The sequence below is a fragment of the Microtus pennsylvanicus genome, chromosome 4 (assembly GCF_037038515.1).
Source record: "Microtus pennsylvanicus isolate mMicPen1 chromosome 4, mMicPen1.hap1, whole genome shotgun sequence".
NCBI classification, from domain to species: Eukaryota; Metazoa; Chordata; class Mammalia; order Rodentia; family Cricetidae; genus Microtus; species Microtus pennsylvanicus.
The window spans coordinates 129807068-129826564 of NC_134582.1; the positions used below are offsets into that span (position 1 = coordinate 129807068).

At 47.9% G+C, this 19497-nt stretch overlaps 1 protein-coding gene across 5 annotated transcripts in view; it reads right to left on the reverse strand.

Moving 5' to 3' along the window:
* Window positions 1-4921: 4921 nt before the first annotated feature.
* Window positions 4922-19497, reverse strand: part of LOC142848437 (acyl-CoA-binding domain-containing protein 7) — a 154736-nt gene continuing 140160 nt past the window's right edge. The window contains exons 1-4 of one of the 5 annotated variants that reach the window (XM_075970494.1): window positions 9393-9463; window positions 5461-5578; window positions 5295-5357; window positions 4922-5205 (exon numbers count right to left, since the gene is read on the reverse strand). In XM_075970494.1, the coding sequence (XP_075826609.1) occupies window positions 5132-5205; window positions 5295-5357; window positions 5461-5578; window positions 9393-9404 (267 nt within the window). In that variant the 5' untranslated portion in view covers window positions 9405-9463 and the 3' untranslated portion in view covers window positions 4922-5131. Of the gene's footprint in view, window positions 5206-5294; window positions 5358-5450; window positions 5579-9392; window positions 9464-19497 lie in introns of those variants that run through there. The other 4 variants (XM_075970493.1, XM_075970491.1, XM_075970490.1 and 1 more) reach the window with 4 other exon arrangements.

Below are 19497 nucleotides of genomic sequence, written 5' to 3' on the forward strand. Positions count from 1 at the left end.
TAAGTCCATCCTGGGTCGGAGCTTCATAGCGTGCGTCTTCCCTGGAGCAGGTAGCATGGCGTCTCTCTGAAGAGTCTGCTCAGGAAAGGAGAGCTGCGGAGTAGTCTGAGCTCACTTTCTCTTTCTCCCGGCATTCCGTTCTGTTTAGTCCACCCACCTAAGGGTGGGCCTATCCAATGGGCCTAGCAGTTTCTTTATTGCTCAGCCAATGAAATCAACAAATTGATATATGACACTCCCACATCAAGTTTGTGTTCAGCTGTCTTCACCATCCCTCTGCCTTTGTCATTCAAGCAGTAACGTGGAAAGAAGCGTCCATTGGGATGGCAAGGGGCTGCCAAGAGCAGGGACAACGAGACACCTCTGCGGCCTCTCCTTTCCCTTATCACCTAAAATCCTTTTCAAACTTTATTAACTAAAAACTAAGCTTTAGGAATTGAAACAGAATAGTACTGGCATAAGAAAAGACATACCAACTAATGCAGAGAATTAGAAGGGGCACAAATAAATTACATATTTATGCTAAATAGCAAAATATAAATAGAATATACTATGGGGAAAGGATGTTCTAATACATTTAAACTATTATTTATTCGTTAATTTATTTACTCTCAGTGTGGGAGGAAAGTGTATGCTCATGCATAAGTATACATGAGGAAGTCAGATAACTTTGGAAACTTTTGAAACTTGGTTCTTTCCTTCCACCGTGTGGGTCCCAGAAATTGAACTCAGGTAATGAAGCTTGGTTGCAAGCATCTTTGCTCACTGAGTCATCTTTAGCCCAGTACAGTCTCTTTAATTAATAAACAATTTTGGGATCCTGGATATCCAATGTAAAAGTAGAAAATTGGATTTTTACTATACACACACATCATACAATAGTATATGTGTATGTTTATATATGTACAAAAATCATGTGAAATATATGTGTATATATATGTAATTCAGAATTACACGAACATAAAGTCACACAGGGATGGCCCTCTCCACGTGAGAAGTGCCCTCAACATTCATACTCTTCTTAGGGACTCACACTGGGCTGTCTCCTCACAGTTAGCTTCCTCCACACTCCAAAGGCGCTTTCCAATCTGCCCTTGAATCTTCTCTCATCTCCCTTCCTTCTTCCTGTTTCCAAATCTGCCCTGCCCTCCCCTCTCCTTAGCTCTCAGCTTCTTAAAATATATCACACGAGGCCCACAGGCATCTCTCGGCCCTCCCCATCTCCATCACCAAGGTGCAGACCATTAGCCCACTTTAAGCTGGGAGAGATCAAAGCCTGTGACCCCTCCCCCAGCTCTGTCTCCTTCCCCATGAACTTCACATTTGTTCTAATGGAGAGAGGAAATCGCTGTGATTGTCTTCCTTGTTGGGACCAGCAGAAGAAGGGGAAGAAGCAAGGCTGTATACCCTGTTTCCTTTCAGTGAAGTCGGGAAGAGGAGAAGACTGGGATGTTAAAATGAAATTACAAACAGCCTTTTCTCATTTACAGCTTTGACATGCCCTCAGAGGCTCTTCTTTCTCAGGACATAACATGCTTTTTCGGATCTGAAGATACAGTAAAGGACATAAAAGGTGAAATTGCTTTTATATTTCGGGGTATTTTCTTGAAAGATGTGTTGGAGGGTTCTCGGCATATGTCAGCTAACATTCACTGAAACACATAGAAAATCAGCCTAAGATTTCCTGTGTGTAAACAAAGAGATGCTGGTCTCCAGTAAAATTTAAGATACGGGTCACACCACTGAATACCGGTAGGTCTTAAAGAAACAAAAAAACACGGGATACACAGAACCTGAGACCCTGGATGTAACTCTATCACTGAGTGTCAGCTTTTAGTGAAATAGTACCTGGAAGTAAGTCTGCTGTCATTGGCTGATGCCATTGGTTACTAAATACAATGCTGTATATTCCTTAGGTTGGGAAGACATAACCAGCGGGAAGGTTGACAGCCACGTGCTGCCAGGTGACCACTTTTATCTGTTGGAACCTGACAACGAGAACTTCATCAAGAACTATATAACCAAGTGTTTGGAAGTGTCGTTACTTGCTTGCTTTAGATGGGCCTTCAATATGCAAACCAATCACAAGCTGTCCCTCTAGCTCCTGAGATGGAGCACTTTAGTGTCCAGAGATTGGTAGGTGCACATTGATGGATTTCTGTTGAGGGAGCTGCGGGCTGCGTTCCTGCCACCCAGCTCCCAGCCACCGGCTAGCTTATGACCCAAAATAACAACACACAAACTGTATTCATATAAACACTGCTTGGCCCATTTCTATTAATGTGTGTAGCACCACGAGGTGCGCTTACCAGGAAGATTCTAGCCTACGTCCATCCTGGGTCGGAACTTTATCGTGTCTGCCTCAAAGAGCAGAGCTATGGCGTCTGTCTGAGGCATCTTACCTCACTTCCTCTTCCTCCCAGCATTCTGTCTGTTTACTCCACCCACCTAAAGGCTGGCCTATTAAATGGGCCAAGGTAGTTTCTTTATTAGCCAGTGACCTTCCTCCACCAGATTTCTTCATGGAGCATCTCTCTATCTGGGGAAATGGCTAATGCTAAGGGTCAGGGAGGTGAGGAGCTGCCGTAGTTGACAGCTGCAGCAGGAAGGGGCTGCTTTTCTTTGGGGGACGTGGCCAGCAGTCGGTTACTCCTGCTCCCTGTGCACCCACTGATGGGTTACTCCTGCTCCCTGTGCACCCACTGGTCGGTTACTCCTGCTCCCTGTGCACCCAGTGGTCGGTTACTCCTGCTCCCTGTGCACCCACTGGTCGGTTACTCCTGCTCCCTGTGCACCCACTGATGGGTTACTCCTGCTCCCTGTGCACCCACTGGTCGGTTACTCCTGCTCCCTGTGCACCCACTGGTGGGTTACTCCTGCTCCCTGTGCACCCAGTGGTCGGTTACTCCTGCTCCCTGTGCACCCAGTGGTCGGTTACTCCTGCTCCCTGTGCACCCACTGGTCGGTTACTCCTGCTCCCTGTGCACCCACTGGTGGGTTACTCCTGCTCCCTGTGCACCCACTGGTCGGTTACTCCTGCTCCCTGTGCACCCACTGGTCGGTTACTCCTGCTCCCTGTGCACCCACTGGTGGGTTACTCCTGCTCCCTGTGCACCCAGTGGTCGGTTACTCCTGCTCCCTGAGCACCCACTGGTCGGTTACTCCTGCTCCCTGTGCACCCAGTGGTCGGTTACTCCTGCTCCCTGTGCACCCACTGGTGGGTTACTCCTGCTCCCTGTGCACCCACTGGAGGGTTACTCCTGCTCCCTGTGCACCCACTGGTCGGTTACTCCTGCTCCCTGTGCACCCAGTGGTGGGTTACTCCTGCTCCCTGTGCACCCACTGGTGGGTTACTCCTGCTCCCTGTGCACCCAGTGGTCGGTTACTCCTGCTCCCTGTGCACCCACTGGTCGGTTACTCCTGCTCCCTGTGCACCCACTGGTGGGTTACTCCTGCTCCCTGTGCACCCAGTGGTCGGTTACTCCTGCTCCCTGTGCACCCACTGGTCGGTTACTCCTGCTCCCTGTGCACCCACTGGTCGGTTACTCCTGCTCCCTGTGCACCCACTGGTCGGTTACTCCTGCTCCCTGTGCACCCACTGGTCGGTTACTCCTGCTCCCTGTGCACCCTGGTGGCACAGCAGGCAGCTCGAATTGGACTCAGTGCGCTGTTTAAAAAGAAGATGAGAAGAGCGGCACAGAATTGGGAGGGGTACACATTGAAGGACATCCGTGGGGGGTGGGTTGGAAAGGCCAGTGACGGGTGGATATGATCAAAACACATGTATGCATTTAGGAAAAGTTCAAAGGATAAATAAAAATATTGTTAGAGGAAGAAAACTTCTGCTAGTGTCCTTTATCTTTTTATTAAAATCGAATTTGATTGACTTTTATATAAAGTTTTATCAACAAAGTGTCTTCAGGTGGGGTTACACCTGAAGTCTCTTGCATTATTCTAGGGGCAAGAGTGATGGACAGAAGGAATTGATCATTTCTCCATCACCACACTGTGACTCAAGGTGTAATGTAGTCTATAGAATCTATAGAAATATACACTACATCTACTGCATAAGAAAGAGGACTTGCTCATTTTTTTTAAATGAAAATACAATACTAAACAATTCCTGTCCATCATGATAGGAAGACCTCGGGGTGCTTACAATCCACCTGTCCTGTGTTCCTGCTGCCCTGGCAGGGATTGGAGGGCACTCAGCCCTTCCATGGGCAGCCAAACCACAGCCTGGTTAGGTAACTTGTCCATATCATTTAGGAAGCCAGGAAGTGGCCAGGAGGCAAATCCACCCATCACTCCAGAGCGCCCACATTCATGGAGCCCGCAGTACATGGTGCAGCAAAGGAACTGAACTGTTCTGTTTCTCCAACCTACTCACCCTTTCCTTCAGTATTAGGCTTTCCAGTTTTGACACAGGGTCTCATGAAGTTAGGTTGTCCTTAACCCATGACTCTCCTGGCTCCACTTCCTGAAGCATCCAGAATAGTCTGCCTGCTATTCATTCTGAGCAAACTTTTCTTTATGCCCAGTAGCACTAACTCGTCGTATATGAACAGATTAAATCAAGAAAACAAACACTGAGGCTGGGAGATGGTTCAGTCAGTAAAGTGCTTGCCTTATAAACAAGAGGACCTGAGTTCAAGCCCCAGATCGCCAATCATGATGGAACACATTGTAACCCCAGTCCTGGGGAGGCAGAGGGAAGAGGATATCTGGGGCAGTCAGTCGAGCATACTTGTTGAGCTCCAAGCAAGGAGAGACCCTGCCTCACAGGAAGCAAATAACATATCGTAGAAAAACAGCCAAGGTTATTCTCTGGACTCCACATGCGTGCATACATGATGTGTAACACACACATATGAACACCCATACACAGACATAAATGCAAAAAGGAAACAGGTATTTATTTAAGTTTATATGCAGACTACAAAATGACTTTTTAACGTCACCTTTCACAAGCAAGTAAAATTAGGTAATTATGTTGACATAGTCCAAAGTATTAGAATGCATGCTATTAGGAAAATACACAAGATTTATACAGCTGTCAATGCATTTCCCCCTACACACCATGTGGCTATTACGAAAGCTTTCAAAGGAGATCTGTCTCCCAAGTCAAGTTCTAAATTCCGTATTTCTCGATCAGCTCTCTTGCTTTAGAAATATAGGCACTCATGGCATCTTCCTTCGACAACCCTAGGAGATACAAACACGTTATCCAACTGACTTGTGTAGGTTGAGGTTAAGAAGGTTTTTTTTTTTTATCTTATTTAAGAGTTAAAAACCTTTTTGGAGGCTCCATGCTTCCCACTTGGCCTTGCCCTTCATATCTAACATTACTGGACATGCTGTCAAGAGGAGGAGAGAGTTGCAATGTTACTTTTCACTGTGCACTTCTACAGACACTCAAGCAAGCCCATCTATTTGTCTAAAACAAGCACCAGGTACCACCAATGTTGATGTCTCCGATGATGGACTGTTTGTAGAGCCCGTAGAGTTCTTTGAGTTCTTCATCTTCCGGTCTTCTTTTCAGCTTCCTCACGTCTTGTGCGGCCTGGTCAAACTTAGCCTAAGACAAAAGACAACAAGAACACAAAACGTGCATATGTGGTATGTACATACACCTGCAAGCAAGACATGCACATGAAATCTAATTCTTTTTATTGTAAGTCTCATGCCAACTGTCTTCCAGTAAAGCTGTTTAGCTTACATTGGGTTGAGTGGCAAATGTGTCTTATCACGAGGAAAAATTTGTTTTGCAATATCTCCCTCTCTTCCCCTCTCTGCTCTCCTCCCTCCCTCTATAACAAATGCTGAAGAGAAATCACTGTAGAAAAAAAAAAGTTGCTTAGCAGCCATTGGTTTGAGCACAGAGCCGGATTATAGCTACCGGGAAACACATCTGGAGGAACCTGCCTCAGAGGCTGGTGCTTGCAGTGACTCCTGGGAAAGGGTGCACAGGTATCCAGTGAGAAGACAAGAGCTGGCAAAGGCGGTCCTGACCATCCAGACAAAATTCACCAGGGTCGAACATAAAGGGTGGGTCGAATCACATCAGTTTGTTCCCCTGAACATCCACAATAAAGGGCAGACACAACTCTTCACCCCTGTCTGCTGACTGTTGGCAAGAACCTGATCACAGACCATTATTAGATCCTGGTGGGTGGATCAGAATATTACCACAGTTGACATATCTTTATGTGTAGCCATTGGCAGTGAATTTCAAAGCATTCTGGGCAAAGGGAATGGCACACTCCTTATGTTCCCATGCCCAGGGAGCTGGACTCTGTGTGGCAGGCATCTCTATTTTGGCTATGTGAGTGTCCCGCATTCTTATTGAATGTGTGTCGTGATTCCTCTCACTTGCGAACAATGCCCCTCTCCTGGTCACGGGTGTGCTCCAATGCCATCTTGTTCCCACCCTTCCTGTGGTTGTGATGATTCCCATAACGAGCACAGGACAGAATCTCAAAGAATGACCTGTGGCCTCAGGATCCTTCCATTCAAAGCTCACCCCTCTGAAGACAGCCTCTGAAGGGGGCTCACAGTTTGCCTCCCTTCACTTTTGTAGAGAGTGAACTGAGCAGTCAGCTTACATATCAGCCTGGTAAATCCTTTTGAGCAAGTCTCCCTTGATGAAGAACTGCATTAGGAAGATAAATCCCTCAGTTATTTGAGTCACACAAGTGTGTGTGTGTGTGTGTTCTGGGTATAAACATCACCACTCCCCTGCAGCCCCACCATTTTTTGTTGTGTCTTGGAATCAAACCTAGGGTCTCTGGCAAGCCTTTTATTATTGAGCTGCATCTACTGCCCAGAAAACACACAACACCCAGGCCACTGCTTTAGCGCCATGGTCAAGCAAGGAAACGTGTCTGAATAAGCTGACAGTCCTGCCAGGTGTGAAAGCAACACCTGTAATCCTAGCAACAGAGAAGCCGAGGCGGTAGGATTAGGCAAAGGTTGAGGCTAGCTTGAGTTAAATAAAATAAAATAAACAAAAGACCTATATTACAATTTACATATAAAATTGGGAGATTATAACTGAATTAGGAATTCCATCCGTGTTTTCACTTCTAGAACAATAGTGAATGCACCCTCACTGCCCCTTCAACTAGTGAGCCACTAACAGCTCCCAGGAGGTACATAATGTCTATCTCCTTCCATTTCCATTTTGAAGAGAGAAGAGCTTTGAATATGCTAACCAGCTACTAGATGTTCGCTTTTCAGCATATTGTTTACTTTATTTACAATTTTGATTTTTGAAATAATTTCAGACCCAGGTACAATTTATAAAAATACCACATCTTTATTACCTGCCAGGTTTTCCTGGGTATCGTCTTTGTAACAAGTCCTTACTTCCCGTTCTCTCAGTGTGCAAATGAACTAACAGTATAGACGTGTGTGTGTGTGCATGTGTGTTAAGCCCAGGCTATCCCAGAACATCCAGGTTTAAAACATCCCACCCCCTTCAGTTTTCCTAGTGGTGGCAAATGACTCCAGGGACCTCCCGCATACTAAGTGCCCTACCAACTGAACCAGACAAGCCAAATCCCCTTTATTTCTTAAATGGACTTCCCACCTGCCTTCATCTTTCTTTTCTGCTCAGACTACTTTGTTTTGGTGTGTGTTTTGTTCTGAGACAGGGCCTCATTAGTACAGTGTAGCTTTGAAGCTGCTGTGTAGCGAAGGGTGGGTGTTGATTCCTGATCCTGCTGTCTTCAAGTCCTGAGTGCTGTGAGTAGAGGTGTGTACTACTACACCCGGCTTGAACTACCGCTCTCCCCCAGAACATATTGTATTTATTGTTACATTATTACTTTTGTAAGGATTTCAAATTGAAATAATAAGCATATGTTTTAACAAAATTTCATCTGTAATACTTTATTCAAGTATAAACAATTGCAGTGGCTATAATTCAAGCATTCTTTGATCATACTGATGCTGATATCAAGTAAGCGTGTGTTTTAAAACTACAATCTTTGTTTCCTTCTTTTTTGTTTTTGTTTTTGGTGACAGGGTTACTGCATAACACTCTTGGCTGTCCTGGAACTGGATTTGTAGACCAGGATGGCGTTGAACTCACTGAGATCCACCTGCCTCTGCCTCCTGAGTGCTGGGATTAAAGGCACAGGCCACCAACGACCCAGGCTAAGTAAAGATATCTTACTTAGAAAGTTTCAGGGCAGCCAGGATGGTCTCGAACAAAACAAAACAACAAGAAGAAGATATCCATACCTACTGCTGCTTTAAATGCTGCCTATGTAGATCATCCAATGAGCTCTCTCCTCTACTTTATTTGTCATACATTTACTGTTGTGTGAGTTTGCATGCACAGGGACCATGGTGTGGATGTGCAGCTTAGGGAACAATGACAACAGTCAGTTCTCTGTCAACTACATGGGTGCCAAGGGTTGAATTCACATAAACAAGTTTGCCAGAAGGCACCTGGCCCCACTCCTCTACTCTGAGAGAAGACGATAACTGAGGTGTACAAACACACACACACACACACACAAACACACAGAAAGAGAGACAGAGAGAGAGAGAGAGAGAGAGAGAGAGAGAGAGAGAGAGAGAAGGAAGGAGGGAGAGAGAGAATTAACATGCCACAGTCTAAGAGGGAGATGCAAACCACAATGTCTCTGGGGAATGTCATTCAGCCGTGATATCATCTTGCCTGAAGAAATAGTTAAAGAAGTTGGCTATACTCATGATAGAATATGGTAAGCATTAACAATGTGCATCTTATAAGGTGACATAGTGAGGAAGTGTTCCTAAGGTAACCGCTACATAAGCAAATCGCGAATGTATAATGCTCACATACCTATAATCACACAAATGGAAAAAAGACCTAAGAAAGCAACCTACCATGTGGGTGTCTACTAGGGGAAGGCTCTCCTGGTTTTTAATTTATTCATCTGTATTCTCTCCACTTCTGTCAATAAAACGGTAGGTTATACTTCATAGAGGAACTAGCCATGCCAGTCACCAAACCCTTGCCTATGAGAACCTCTGGAGGTCCCAAGAGCAAGGGGACTTGAGACCCCTGTGGATGTCACCTGCTTGCCCGAGTTGTTGAGAGAGAGGTGAAGGAGGGAAGCTTGTCAATTTTTCAGGTCTGGGTAATTTAAACCATCCCTGGAGCCCAGAGGGGTTGCTATGGAGAACCTGGGTCCTTGTCAACAGATGGCGCAGTGCAGTCTAAGGTGAAATAACAAGACACTTAGGCAGGTGTGGGGAGGGACTGCAGGGTCACAGCTGGGCGCCCCTGAGCGCTCCACTTGCCTCTGCCCTGCCCCAGAGCTGTCATGCCTCCTCTCGCTCCATCAGAGCACTCCTTGGAGAGTTGTTCCTGCAAAGCCTCCCCAGATCTGGCTTACCTGCAGGGACATAGTGATGAGGAAAAGTAGGCTGTGGCTCTCCAGCTCTGGGTCCCAGTCCCCAGGGTTTGGCCACTTGCTTAAAGAGAAGAGCTCCTCCTCCGGCCTCTCCTATAGGTTGTGCTCTCGGCATGGGAGACTCTAACTGGTCACAGAAGCTGAGGGGCGGAGCCGGACGATGGCTTGTACCAGCCCAGTCTCTCAGAGGAGGGGCCTAGGCTGCCTCTACTTGGAAAAAGTTGCTAGATTATTATCTCTCTGCTCCTGGCTCACACTTCAATTTTTTTCTTTTTCCTCAAGAGGTGGTTTGCAGGAAGCTAAGAGAGGTCTCCCCAGGCTTTGGAACTCACCTGGGAGTCCTGAGATCTTTCCTCTGTGAGTCTAGAAATCTGGACGGTGAGTGAGTGGCCTTTTCATTAAGAAAGTACAAGCTAGATTGAGTGGCAGGGGTCAGAGCAGGGCAGGGGTATGGCAGTTGGTGCGCAGTTTGCCACTTTCAGAGCTGATTGGCACTGCCGGCTGGCAAGTCCTCCGTGGTCTGTTGAACAATGAGCATGAGGCTTTGAAGAACAGAAACCATAACATCTGCACTGTGTAAGCTAAATACTCGGTGGTTTTTCTCGAGTGTGCTTTCTACACCGGATACCATGACTACACATGAACACAGGGCTCTGAGGATCCCAACAGAGGGATTCTCCAATCTTTCTGGATGGGACAAGGAAAGACTGCAGCAGCAGTGGTTTGCCCTGTGTGCGGTCCTGTAAACTGTCTTAGTGGGCTTGTTCCTCCCACCCTTCGCCATTATGCTTTTGACACACCGTCCCTGAAATAAACGCTTAGGGTGCAGAGCAGAGTCTTACATTAACGACGCTGTTCATTTTCTTGTTGATCCTGATGAAGAAACTGTCTTCTGCTGGGTCTTGAGGTGGTTAATTCCCAGTTTCCAGATACACTGCCATACTGATTTCCAGAGGGGTTGTACAAGTTTGAACTCTGGCCTGCAGTGGAGGAGTGCTCCCCTTACTCCACATACGCTCCCCAACATAAGCTGTGACCACTGTGTTTCATCCTAGCCATTCTGAGAGGTGTAAATTGCTATCTATTGTCATTGCCCTTTGCACTATCATGATGCCTAAGGAATTTGAAATGTCTTTCAGCCATTTGAGATTCTTCTGTTAAGAACACTCTATTTAGATGTGTACCTTATTTTTTAATTGGATTATTTGGTATATCGATGTCTAGTTTTTTGAGTTCTTTATATATTTTGCAGATCAACCCTCTATCAGATGTGCAGTTGATGAAGATCTTTTTCCATTCTCTAGGCTGCCATTTTGTCTTAAAGACCTTGTCTTTTGCCTTACAGATGCTTCTCAGCTTCAGGATGTCCAATTTACTAATTATTGCTCTCGGTGTCTGTGCTACTGGTGTTATATTTAGGAACTGGTCTCCTGCGACAAGGCATTCAAGGCAGAGAGGTTTCAAGACAGTTTACTCTTGTCTCTGTTGTGTGGTTTTTAAAGATCAATCATTGCTATGCACATCTACAATGAGAAAGATCAAGCACGGAAGAAGGAAATACAAAGGTACAGTTAGAAGGGACGAAGAGCACCAGAAATGTAGTGTTGGAGCCTTGCTTGGTGCTGAAGAGATAAATTAGAAGGAAGTAAAGGGAGGGGTCCCCACAGGGCAAGGCCCCAGCCAGCTAATCCTGCAACTGTGGGAAGAAAATGCCTTAAGGAATGACTCTTCCCTAAAGATTCAAGAAGGGTCCAGGCTAAGCGGCCAGCAAAGCTTGGCTACTTTGGTCATGTGGTTCTGGTGATAGAGTCACGAAGGGAACCTGAGTAAGGGGTAGTGGGATCATCCTCTGTGCTTAAGGAAAGCTGCTGAGACCAGGCATAGTCGGGGATGTCCCTGCATGGAGGCCTAGAGAGGACAATCCGTGAGCTATAAAGGTGAAGCCTAGAATCCTTGGAGACCCTAGGATGTTGGAGATGCCAGAGCTGTGGATCTCTGCCAAGGAAAGCTGCTGACAGGAGTGGACACAGCCCAAGAGAAGGAAGTGTGCTGCAGTCAACTAAGCTGAGAGGACTGGAGAGCTGAAGAGCCCTTTGATATCAGACATGGACATGCAGAGTCTGGGCTTTGCCCTGCTGGGTTTTGCTTTTGCTTTGTTCCAGCCTTTCTTCACAACACCCTCTTTTCTCCCTTTAGGAATGGAAATATGTTTTCTGTGGCATTGTATGTTGAAACCGGCAATTTGAGTTTTACTTATATATTGTGTTTCACTTAAGAGATTGACTTGAGTCTCAGAAGAGATTTTGGACTTTGAAATAGTGTTAAGACTGTGAAAGACTATGGGGACTTTTGAACTTTGACTACGTGAATTTTGCTTTATGATCGCTACAAGCCTATGGAGGGCCAGAGAATGGACTGTGGTGGGTGGAATAAACCCCCATAGGCTCATATATTTGAGTGCTTGGTCTCAAGTTGGTAGAACTTTTGGAAGGGATTAGGAGGCAGGGCCATTTGAAGGAGGTATGTCACTGGAGGAGACAAGGAGGTCTGAAGCCCACAGAACATGGACAAGCCTCTGTCTGGGCATAGGAGAGGAAGAGAAACTGGACAAGACTCTATTTCTGATGGAGTGTGCAGATGGAACTGGAAACAGACACAAAGGGCTGTGGAGGATGGAGCCCATCCAGGCTGCAGGACAGGGAGTGATTGTTTGGTAGACTCTTCCTAGCGCCCCTCTCCCACACCCAAGGGCCCTTTGTGACAGGGAGACAGGAGCTCTGTGATGTGGACCTGACCCAGCTGCCAACTCCCAGAGAAAACTCTCAGAGTTCAGTTGCCTGAGAGCAACAGGGCGATTCAGATGGAGAATTTTCTCTCTCTACTTGAAAGCGTTGAAACTTCATGGCTGACCCTCAGCTCCACCACTTGGGCAATGGACATGATTCTTGCCTTTGTGTGTGGGCTGGGGCTCTTCTGCCTTATATTACCCCTCCTCCCCCTTGACTCACCCTCACCTACACCAGCAGAAAACACCACCCCACAGAAGGTAAGTTTGCCTTAGGTCCAACCCAAGGAAGAATAGTTCCTTCTCTCCAGGCTTCACGTTCTGAATCAATTAGGGAGGTGAAGAGAGGGCATCTCAGCCAAGAGCCGGACCTTATCCTCTTGAGACCTGGCAGGTAGGGGAGAGGAAGAGTGGGCTCCAAGATGTCTGCTCTCAGAACATCCATACCTGGGAGAAGCCCTGTGACTTGATGGTCGGGGGGGGGGTGTTCTTGGGTTGGATAGGGATCTCAGAGAAAGGAAAGCTTCTGAGCCATGGTTTCTATGTCCCCTTCTAACATACAAGCTTATAGGGTTGATCGAGCTGATATGAAGGGGGCCATGACCTCCAGGACATCAGGAAGTGACTGCTGGTACTTCAGAGCTGAGCCTCTGGTCCCTAAGCAGAACAACACTGACATCCATGTGGCTCTCACAGAGACGGTCCCCATTTGAGTTTTCCAAGAGAAAAAGAACACATATTTGCCCACAGAATGGAGCGGCAGGTTCTCTCTCTCTCTCTCTCTCTCTCTCTCTCTCTCTCTCTCTCTCTCTCTCTCTCTCTCTCTCTCTCTCCCCTCTCTCAGGTGTTGAGGAAGGAGCACAGAAAAGTCAGGAAGAAAATCAGGACTGTAAAAGGTAGGCCACTTTCTCCCCCTGGCGAGGTGACTTCAGCCCCCCATCCCACTATAACACTAATGAGTTGCAGGACCCTCGAGGAGACAGCTCCTGGGAAGGAACCCAGAGTTGAAGACATTTCCCAGGTCCTGTGCTTGGAATGAAGCTATGGACCGCCAGACTGGGTACTGCCTGGGGAGGGATGGTGTGGCAGGAAGTGGTGCCATGGGATGAAGTGGGGCCATGCTGCCTGGATTTGGAGGTAAATTGGTGGTTTGCCCCTTCTGAGAGACAATTTCCTCTCTCAGAGCCCTGGTCCTTCCCTGCCCTCCACAGGGAGACAATGACGCCTATGGAGGTCATTAGAATTGGAGGCTCCTGGTTCATGGCATTGTCCTGCCCAACATGTGCCCAGCTCTCCATGCATTTGGTCGCCCGGCCTTGCTCATGGATAACAGAGCTCCTGTTTAACTTTCATTTCTCCGGAAAGGACAGTTCATTCAGCCTCGGGTAAGATACCCAGTCCCTCCTATACCCACCAATAACCCAGTCTCCAACTCCAGCTTACAGAGGCAGCAGGAAGAAACCTAAGGAGGACAAGGTCCTGGGTTCACATCTGCACAGGTGAGCCATCTCCAGTTCTGTCTGGCTCACTCCTCCTGTCTCTATGTGATCACCACTGACCAGGGCATAGTTATCCTGGGAATAGGAACTCTCTGAATGGGTGGGAAATGAGTACAGCCCTGGAGGTTAAGATAACAAGGTCTCCTAAGACCAGAGTGTTGAACAATGGTTCTGATGGGCTGCGAGGGTCCTTCCCTATTCATCTAGCCCCACCCCCTGGCCCCATGAGCTCCTGCTTGCAATCATCTCTCCTGCCTCTTACAGCATGCCAGAGAGGCTTGTCAATTCCATCAGCATTTGCCAGCATTTAGGACAAGATGCCTCAGGTGAAGCCTTCAAACCTGATGCTGTCAAAGCCCACCTGCCACCTAGGCAGCCGACAGGGAAGTCTGTGGCCACCTTGTCATCCCTAGAGACTTCCTCTGCTCCTTGCAACGAACACCTGTTGCTCAAGGCTTCTAAACCATTGTCTCCTGCCCTGCTGAATTCCTCACCGATTCAGTCACAGACTTCTGAGTGGACCTCTTGGCCACCAGAGACCTTGACAACGGGAAGACGGCATTCACCACCACAACAATGGGCACCTTCCTACCCATCTCAGCCTCTGGATCCTATGGCTTATCCTCCACCCATGCCAGATCTCGGAATGGCAGTGACCTCACAGAGCTCACAAACTCTGCCAGGTTTGCCTTCTCCCATGCCAGGCACCCCAGGCATTAACCTTTCAAGGAGGCCTACCTTGACCACCCCAGGCCTTAATTACTCTAGCAGGTCTACTTCAACCAGCCTAGGCCTTAACCATTTAAGCAGGCCCACCTCAACCACCCCAGGCCTTAACCATTTAAGCAGGCCTACCTCAACCACCGAAGGCCTTAACCATTTAAGCAGGCCCACCTCAACCACCGCAGGCCTTAACCATTTAAGCAGGCCCACCTCAACCACCGCAGGCCTTAACCATTTAAGCAGGCCCACCTCAACCATCCCAGGCCTTGACCATTTAAGCAGGCCCACCTCAACCACCGAAGGCCTTAACCATTTAAGCAGGCCTACCTCAACCACCTCAGGTCTTGACCGCGTAAGCAGGCCTACCTCAACCACCTCAGGCCTTGAACACTCAAGAAGGCCCACCTCAACCACCGAAGGCCTTAACCATTTAAGCAGGCCTACCTCAACCATCCCAGGCCTTGAACATTTAAGCAGGCCTACCTCAACCACCGCAGGCCTTAACCATTTAAGCAGGCCCACCTCAACCACCGAAGGCCTTAACCATTTAAGCAGGCCCACCTCAACCACTGCAGGCCTTGATGTCTTAAGCAGGCCTACCTCAACCACCCCTGGCCTTAACCATTTAAGCAGGCCCACCTCAACCACCGAAGGCCTTAACCATTTAAGCAGGCCCACCTCAACCACTGCAGGCCTTGATGTCTTAAGCAGGCCTACCTCAACCACCCCAGGCCTTAACCATTTAAGCAGGCCCACCTCAACCACCGAAGGCCTTAACCATTTAAGCAGGCCCACCTCAACCACTGCAGGCCTTGATGTCTTAAGCAGGCCTACCTCAACCACCCCAGGCCTTAACCATTTAAGCAGGCCCACCTCAACCACTGCAGGCTTTGATTTTTTAAGCAGCCCTACATCAACCATCACAGGCCTTGACCAATTAAGCAGGTCTACCTCAACCACCTCAGGTCTTGACCGCTTAAGCAGGCCTACCTCAACCACCTCAGGTCTTGACCGCTTAAGCAGGCCTACCTCAACCACCTCAGGCCTTGAACACTCAAGAAGGCCTACTTCAGGCCCTTTCAGGGACCAGGTTACTTCCAGAACCTTGTGCAGCTCAACCTCCTCACCGAGTGAGTCCTTGCAAAAGGATCTTTCTCTCACCATCCACAAGGCCTCATTCTGGACAGGCCCCACAGACAGCCAGATAGAGCCTGGGGAGCCCTCTTTCATCAGCCCTGTTATACAGGAAATTCTTGAAGTTCAAATACGCCGAAGAGTCCAACTAAAACTTTACCAGGAAAAAGGAAAAGGAAGATCAGACCTTTCCTATGGCTGTATGGGCAGTATGCTGCATGTCTGCAGCAGCAAGGAAGCCAACATCACCTCACACCTCTTCTCGAGCAAAGACAACAATTCTAAGCAGTTGTCGGGTCACCAGAAGGTCATAGCTAATGACTTAAAGGACAAATATATCCAGCTTTACTGGGGTCTCCCCTGGCTCCACAGTGAGTCCCTAATGGCTCCTGTCCTCATGGCAGGGTCCTCACTAGATCCCCCCTCCATCTTGTTTAATGGACTCTCTACTTACAGCCCGTTACACGGTAACACTAAAGGCCTTCCACAGCTCTGTTCTCCACAGCCATTGTTTCACCACTTGGTCAAATCTGATTCTTTGATTCCAAAGGTTTCCTGCTCCCAAACACCATCAGAGACTAGAATCCAAGCCAAGGCCCATGACCCATCCTCTCTCTCAAAGCTGTCGTGCAGTTCAACTCCAATTAGGAAAGATGGGGCTTCTTGTCCTACACCTACAAGAACTGAAGTTATTGTCTCACCGAGTGTTCGACAGCTAGAGTGCCACCTTGTAAAGAAACATCGAGAAAGTAGGAGCAATTTGCCAGTCATGGTGAAAAATTCACAAGAAGCAGTTAATCAACAGACTTCCAACAGTTGGGGCTCGCAGGGCCAGGGGCCTGTTGTCCATCTCCAGGGGGATTACATTAGCCCCAAGCTACGGGAGCAGACGGAAGAAGATTTCAAAATGAAGCTCACACAACATCAAGGTCCATGGCCGCCAAAAGTCCAGCTATCTCTTGGCCTGGGTCAGGCAGAAGTTAATCCTAAGAGGAAGCAGACCAGCGACAGTGAAGTACCTGGCGGAATTTGTTATGATACATGTATAGACCATGCTTTTGTCCCGTCTGAATTTCCCAAGCTTAATCCGGAAACTTGGAACAAACCATCCTTCCATGAGTCAGTCACCAACAAGAACAATACTAATGGGCCTTCCTTCGTAGATCTGGGCACTCAGAAGTTGCTAAAAGCACATATTAAAAGACACCTAGTGAGGCACAGATGGCGCCTGCCCCTCAGAGGCCTCAAGGCCATCCATATTTTAAAGATGAAGAAGGACACAACTTTACCCTTTCCACGGTCCTCCAATGATTCTCTGTCTTGTGACTCTACAGATAACTCTATGATCCAACTGGCCAGTAACCTGAGAGAACCCATCCAGCACGCCCCAGAAAGAGAAGCGAAGACAAAAACTTTCTCTGTGGAATCGCAGTTCACACAGAACTGTCGTGCCCTCCAGCCAGCACTCATGAGAGAGGCTCTGCCTAGGAACGATTCTGGGCCCTCTGAAGCCCCTACAACTACTCTGGGGTACAGTGAGAATTTGTTGTCCACCCCAGAGAGCCTCGTGGGCAGGGCCTGGCACAAAGATACACTTTTTAGATCTTGGGAAGAATTCCCAGAGCCCAATCGAGGCCGAATCCAGGAGAGTGAGGGTGGGACTTTAATACATTACAATGAGGTTTCAGTTCGAGAAATTAGTGCGGCTTCTCAGTCCTCAAGGAACAGGGCTACCAGGGAGCTGGAGGAGACAGAGGAGGAAGAATCTTGTGAGTGGACAATCCCCGTGGAAGCTGCGAAGATGGCTGATTTTCAGTTTCTGGAGGCCAGGGGAAATCTATCTAAGACCCTTCCCCAGAATGCAGACGGCTCGGGCCTGAGAAGAGCTCACTGCTCAACTGCTGCCGTCATCCTGCAGGATTGTGCCACTGGCGAGTTATGCCAACACTGGGACCCCGAGGTTGTGATTGCTGCAGAGATCCTGGCTTCCAGGGCCGCCCAGGGCAAACTCAAGACTGAGCCCGCTACGATCAAGCCAACCGTCCATTACAGGTCCCCTTTCTTAGGAAGAGACAGCAATGTCCTCAAGAATCACAAATTAGAGGAGCCACAGCACACCAATAAATATGGCACAAACATCCACAACGAGAAACACAGGAGTCCTCCCAGGCACAACATACAACTCAAAGGGACGAAGCCTGACCGAGCTTACATACCAGATAATGTAACGTTTGGGGACAAAATGAAGAGAGTTTTACTAACAGTTCTAAACCCAACACATAAAGTAACAAACCACTCCATAGAAAACTGCAAGGGTGTACCATCAATGACCCCTAGCCAGGGAAACCAAAAACATCTTAGCACAGTTTGCCATGCAAAGCTCAAGATTCAGAGTCAACCTTCTCCTGACGGAGGGATGCCCTATGGAAACAGGCAGGCCCGGGCATCCAGAGACCCTGTCTACCTAGACAGCTCCTATCAGGACAGAGCCCATGTTGCACATGTCCCAGGGATCCCTGTCTACTGTCCGAGGCATGGACATTGCATTAAAGTATAATAAACAAGTCTATCCCAAATTAACCTTAAACTTTTAGACATTACTTCCTCTGAGTATGTTTTATTTTGAGGTTATATCTGCTTGCTATGGCACAAAGAAATGTCTACATCTGGTCCACCTTAGAGTACTGCTTCATGAGAGGATATGGCTCCACAAAGTGGGGACAGAACTATCTCCAAGTTCCATCACTGTAATTAGAGTCAATATACTGTAATTTTGGAAACAAAAGACTTTAGGATTTGTGTGTGTGTGTGTGTGAGAGAGAGAGAGAGAGAGAGAGAGAGAGAGAGAGAGAGAGAGAGGAGAAAGAGTTGACAGGAGAACAAAATCAGCCCTACAAGACACAAACAAGAAGTCTTTAGTTATGGGGAGCATGATAAGTCAACCACGTAAACCCTACCCTAAGGGTCAGTTCCCATCCAGACTACCCCAGGCCTTGACCATTCAAGCAGGCCTTCCTCAACCATCCCAGGCCTTGACCATTCAAGCAGGCCTTCCTCAACCACCCCAGGCCTAGACCACACAAGTAGGCCTTACTCAGGCATTTCCAGGTACCAGGTAGCTGCCAAAACCTGGTGCCACCCCAAATCCTCACATGGTCAGTCCTAGCAAGAGGATTTCTCCCTCAGGTTTCAAGAAGCCTCGCTATGGACAGGCTCCACCTACAGGCAGATGGAGGCTGGGAACTCTCTTTTATCAACCCTGATATCCAGGAGATGCTGGAAGTTCAGATTAGGATTAGGGTTTAACCGAAAGTTTGGAAGTGGAAATCTGACTGTGCCTTAAGCTGCATGGACCATATCCTCTGGTAGTGGAGGCGGAAGCAGGTCAGCACCACCTCATGCTCCGTTTGAGCTGAAACTGCAAATCAGAGCAGTTTTCAAGTTCTTGGAAGTTCTTTTACCAGAAGGTTTTAGACAATGATTTACAGCAGAAATGGTCCAGTTATTCTGGGGACTCTCCTTTCTCCACAAGGAGTCCCCCTTGGTTACCGTCAACACGGCAGGGTCCCCACTAGATCACCTCTCCATCTAAATCAATGGATGATCTATTACACCCCTAAACAAGTGAGGACTATCATAGCTCCACAGCTCTTTCTTAGAATTCCCTGTTTCATCAATTGTCAAATCCAAACATTTGACTCAGAATCAGTCCTGGTCCTGATTGCCACCAGTGGCTGGAATCCAAACCCAGGCCCATGATCCATCCTCTCTCCCAAAGCTACAGCACCAATCAGCTCCAAGAAGGGAAAGTTCCTTCAGGAGTGGGCCCCCGAGGCACCAGAGAGCCAGCCCAGTGTCTACCCAAGTCACAAAGTAGGCACAGTCATCAGGACAGTAGTAGTGTGGCATCTTTGAGTTCAAAGCAGTCGAACAGTCACCTCCAAAT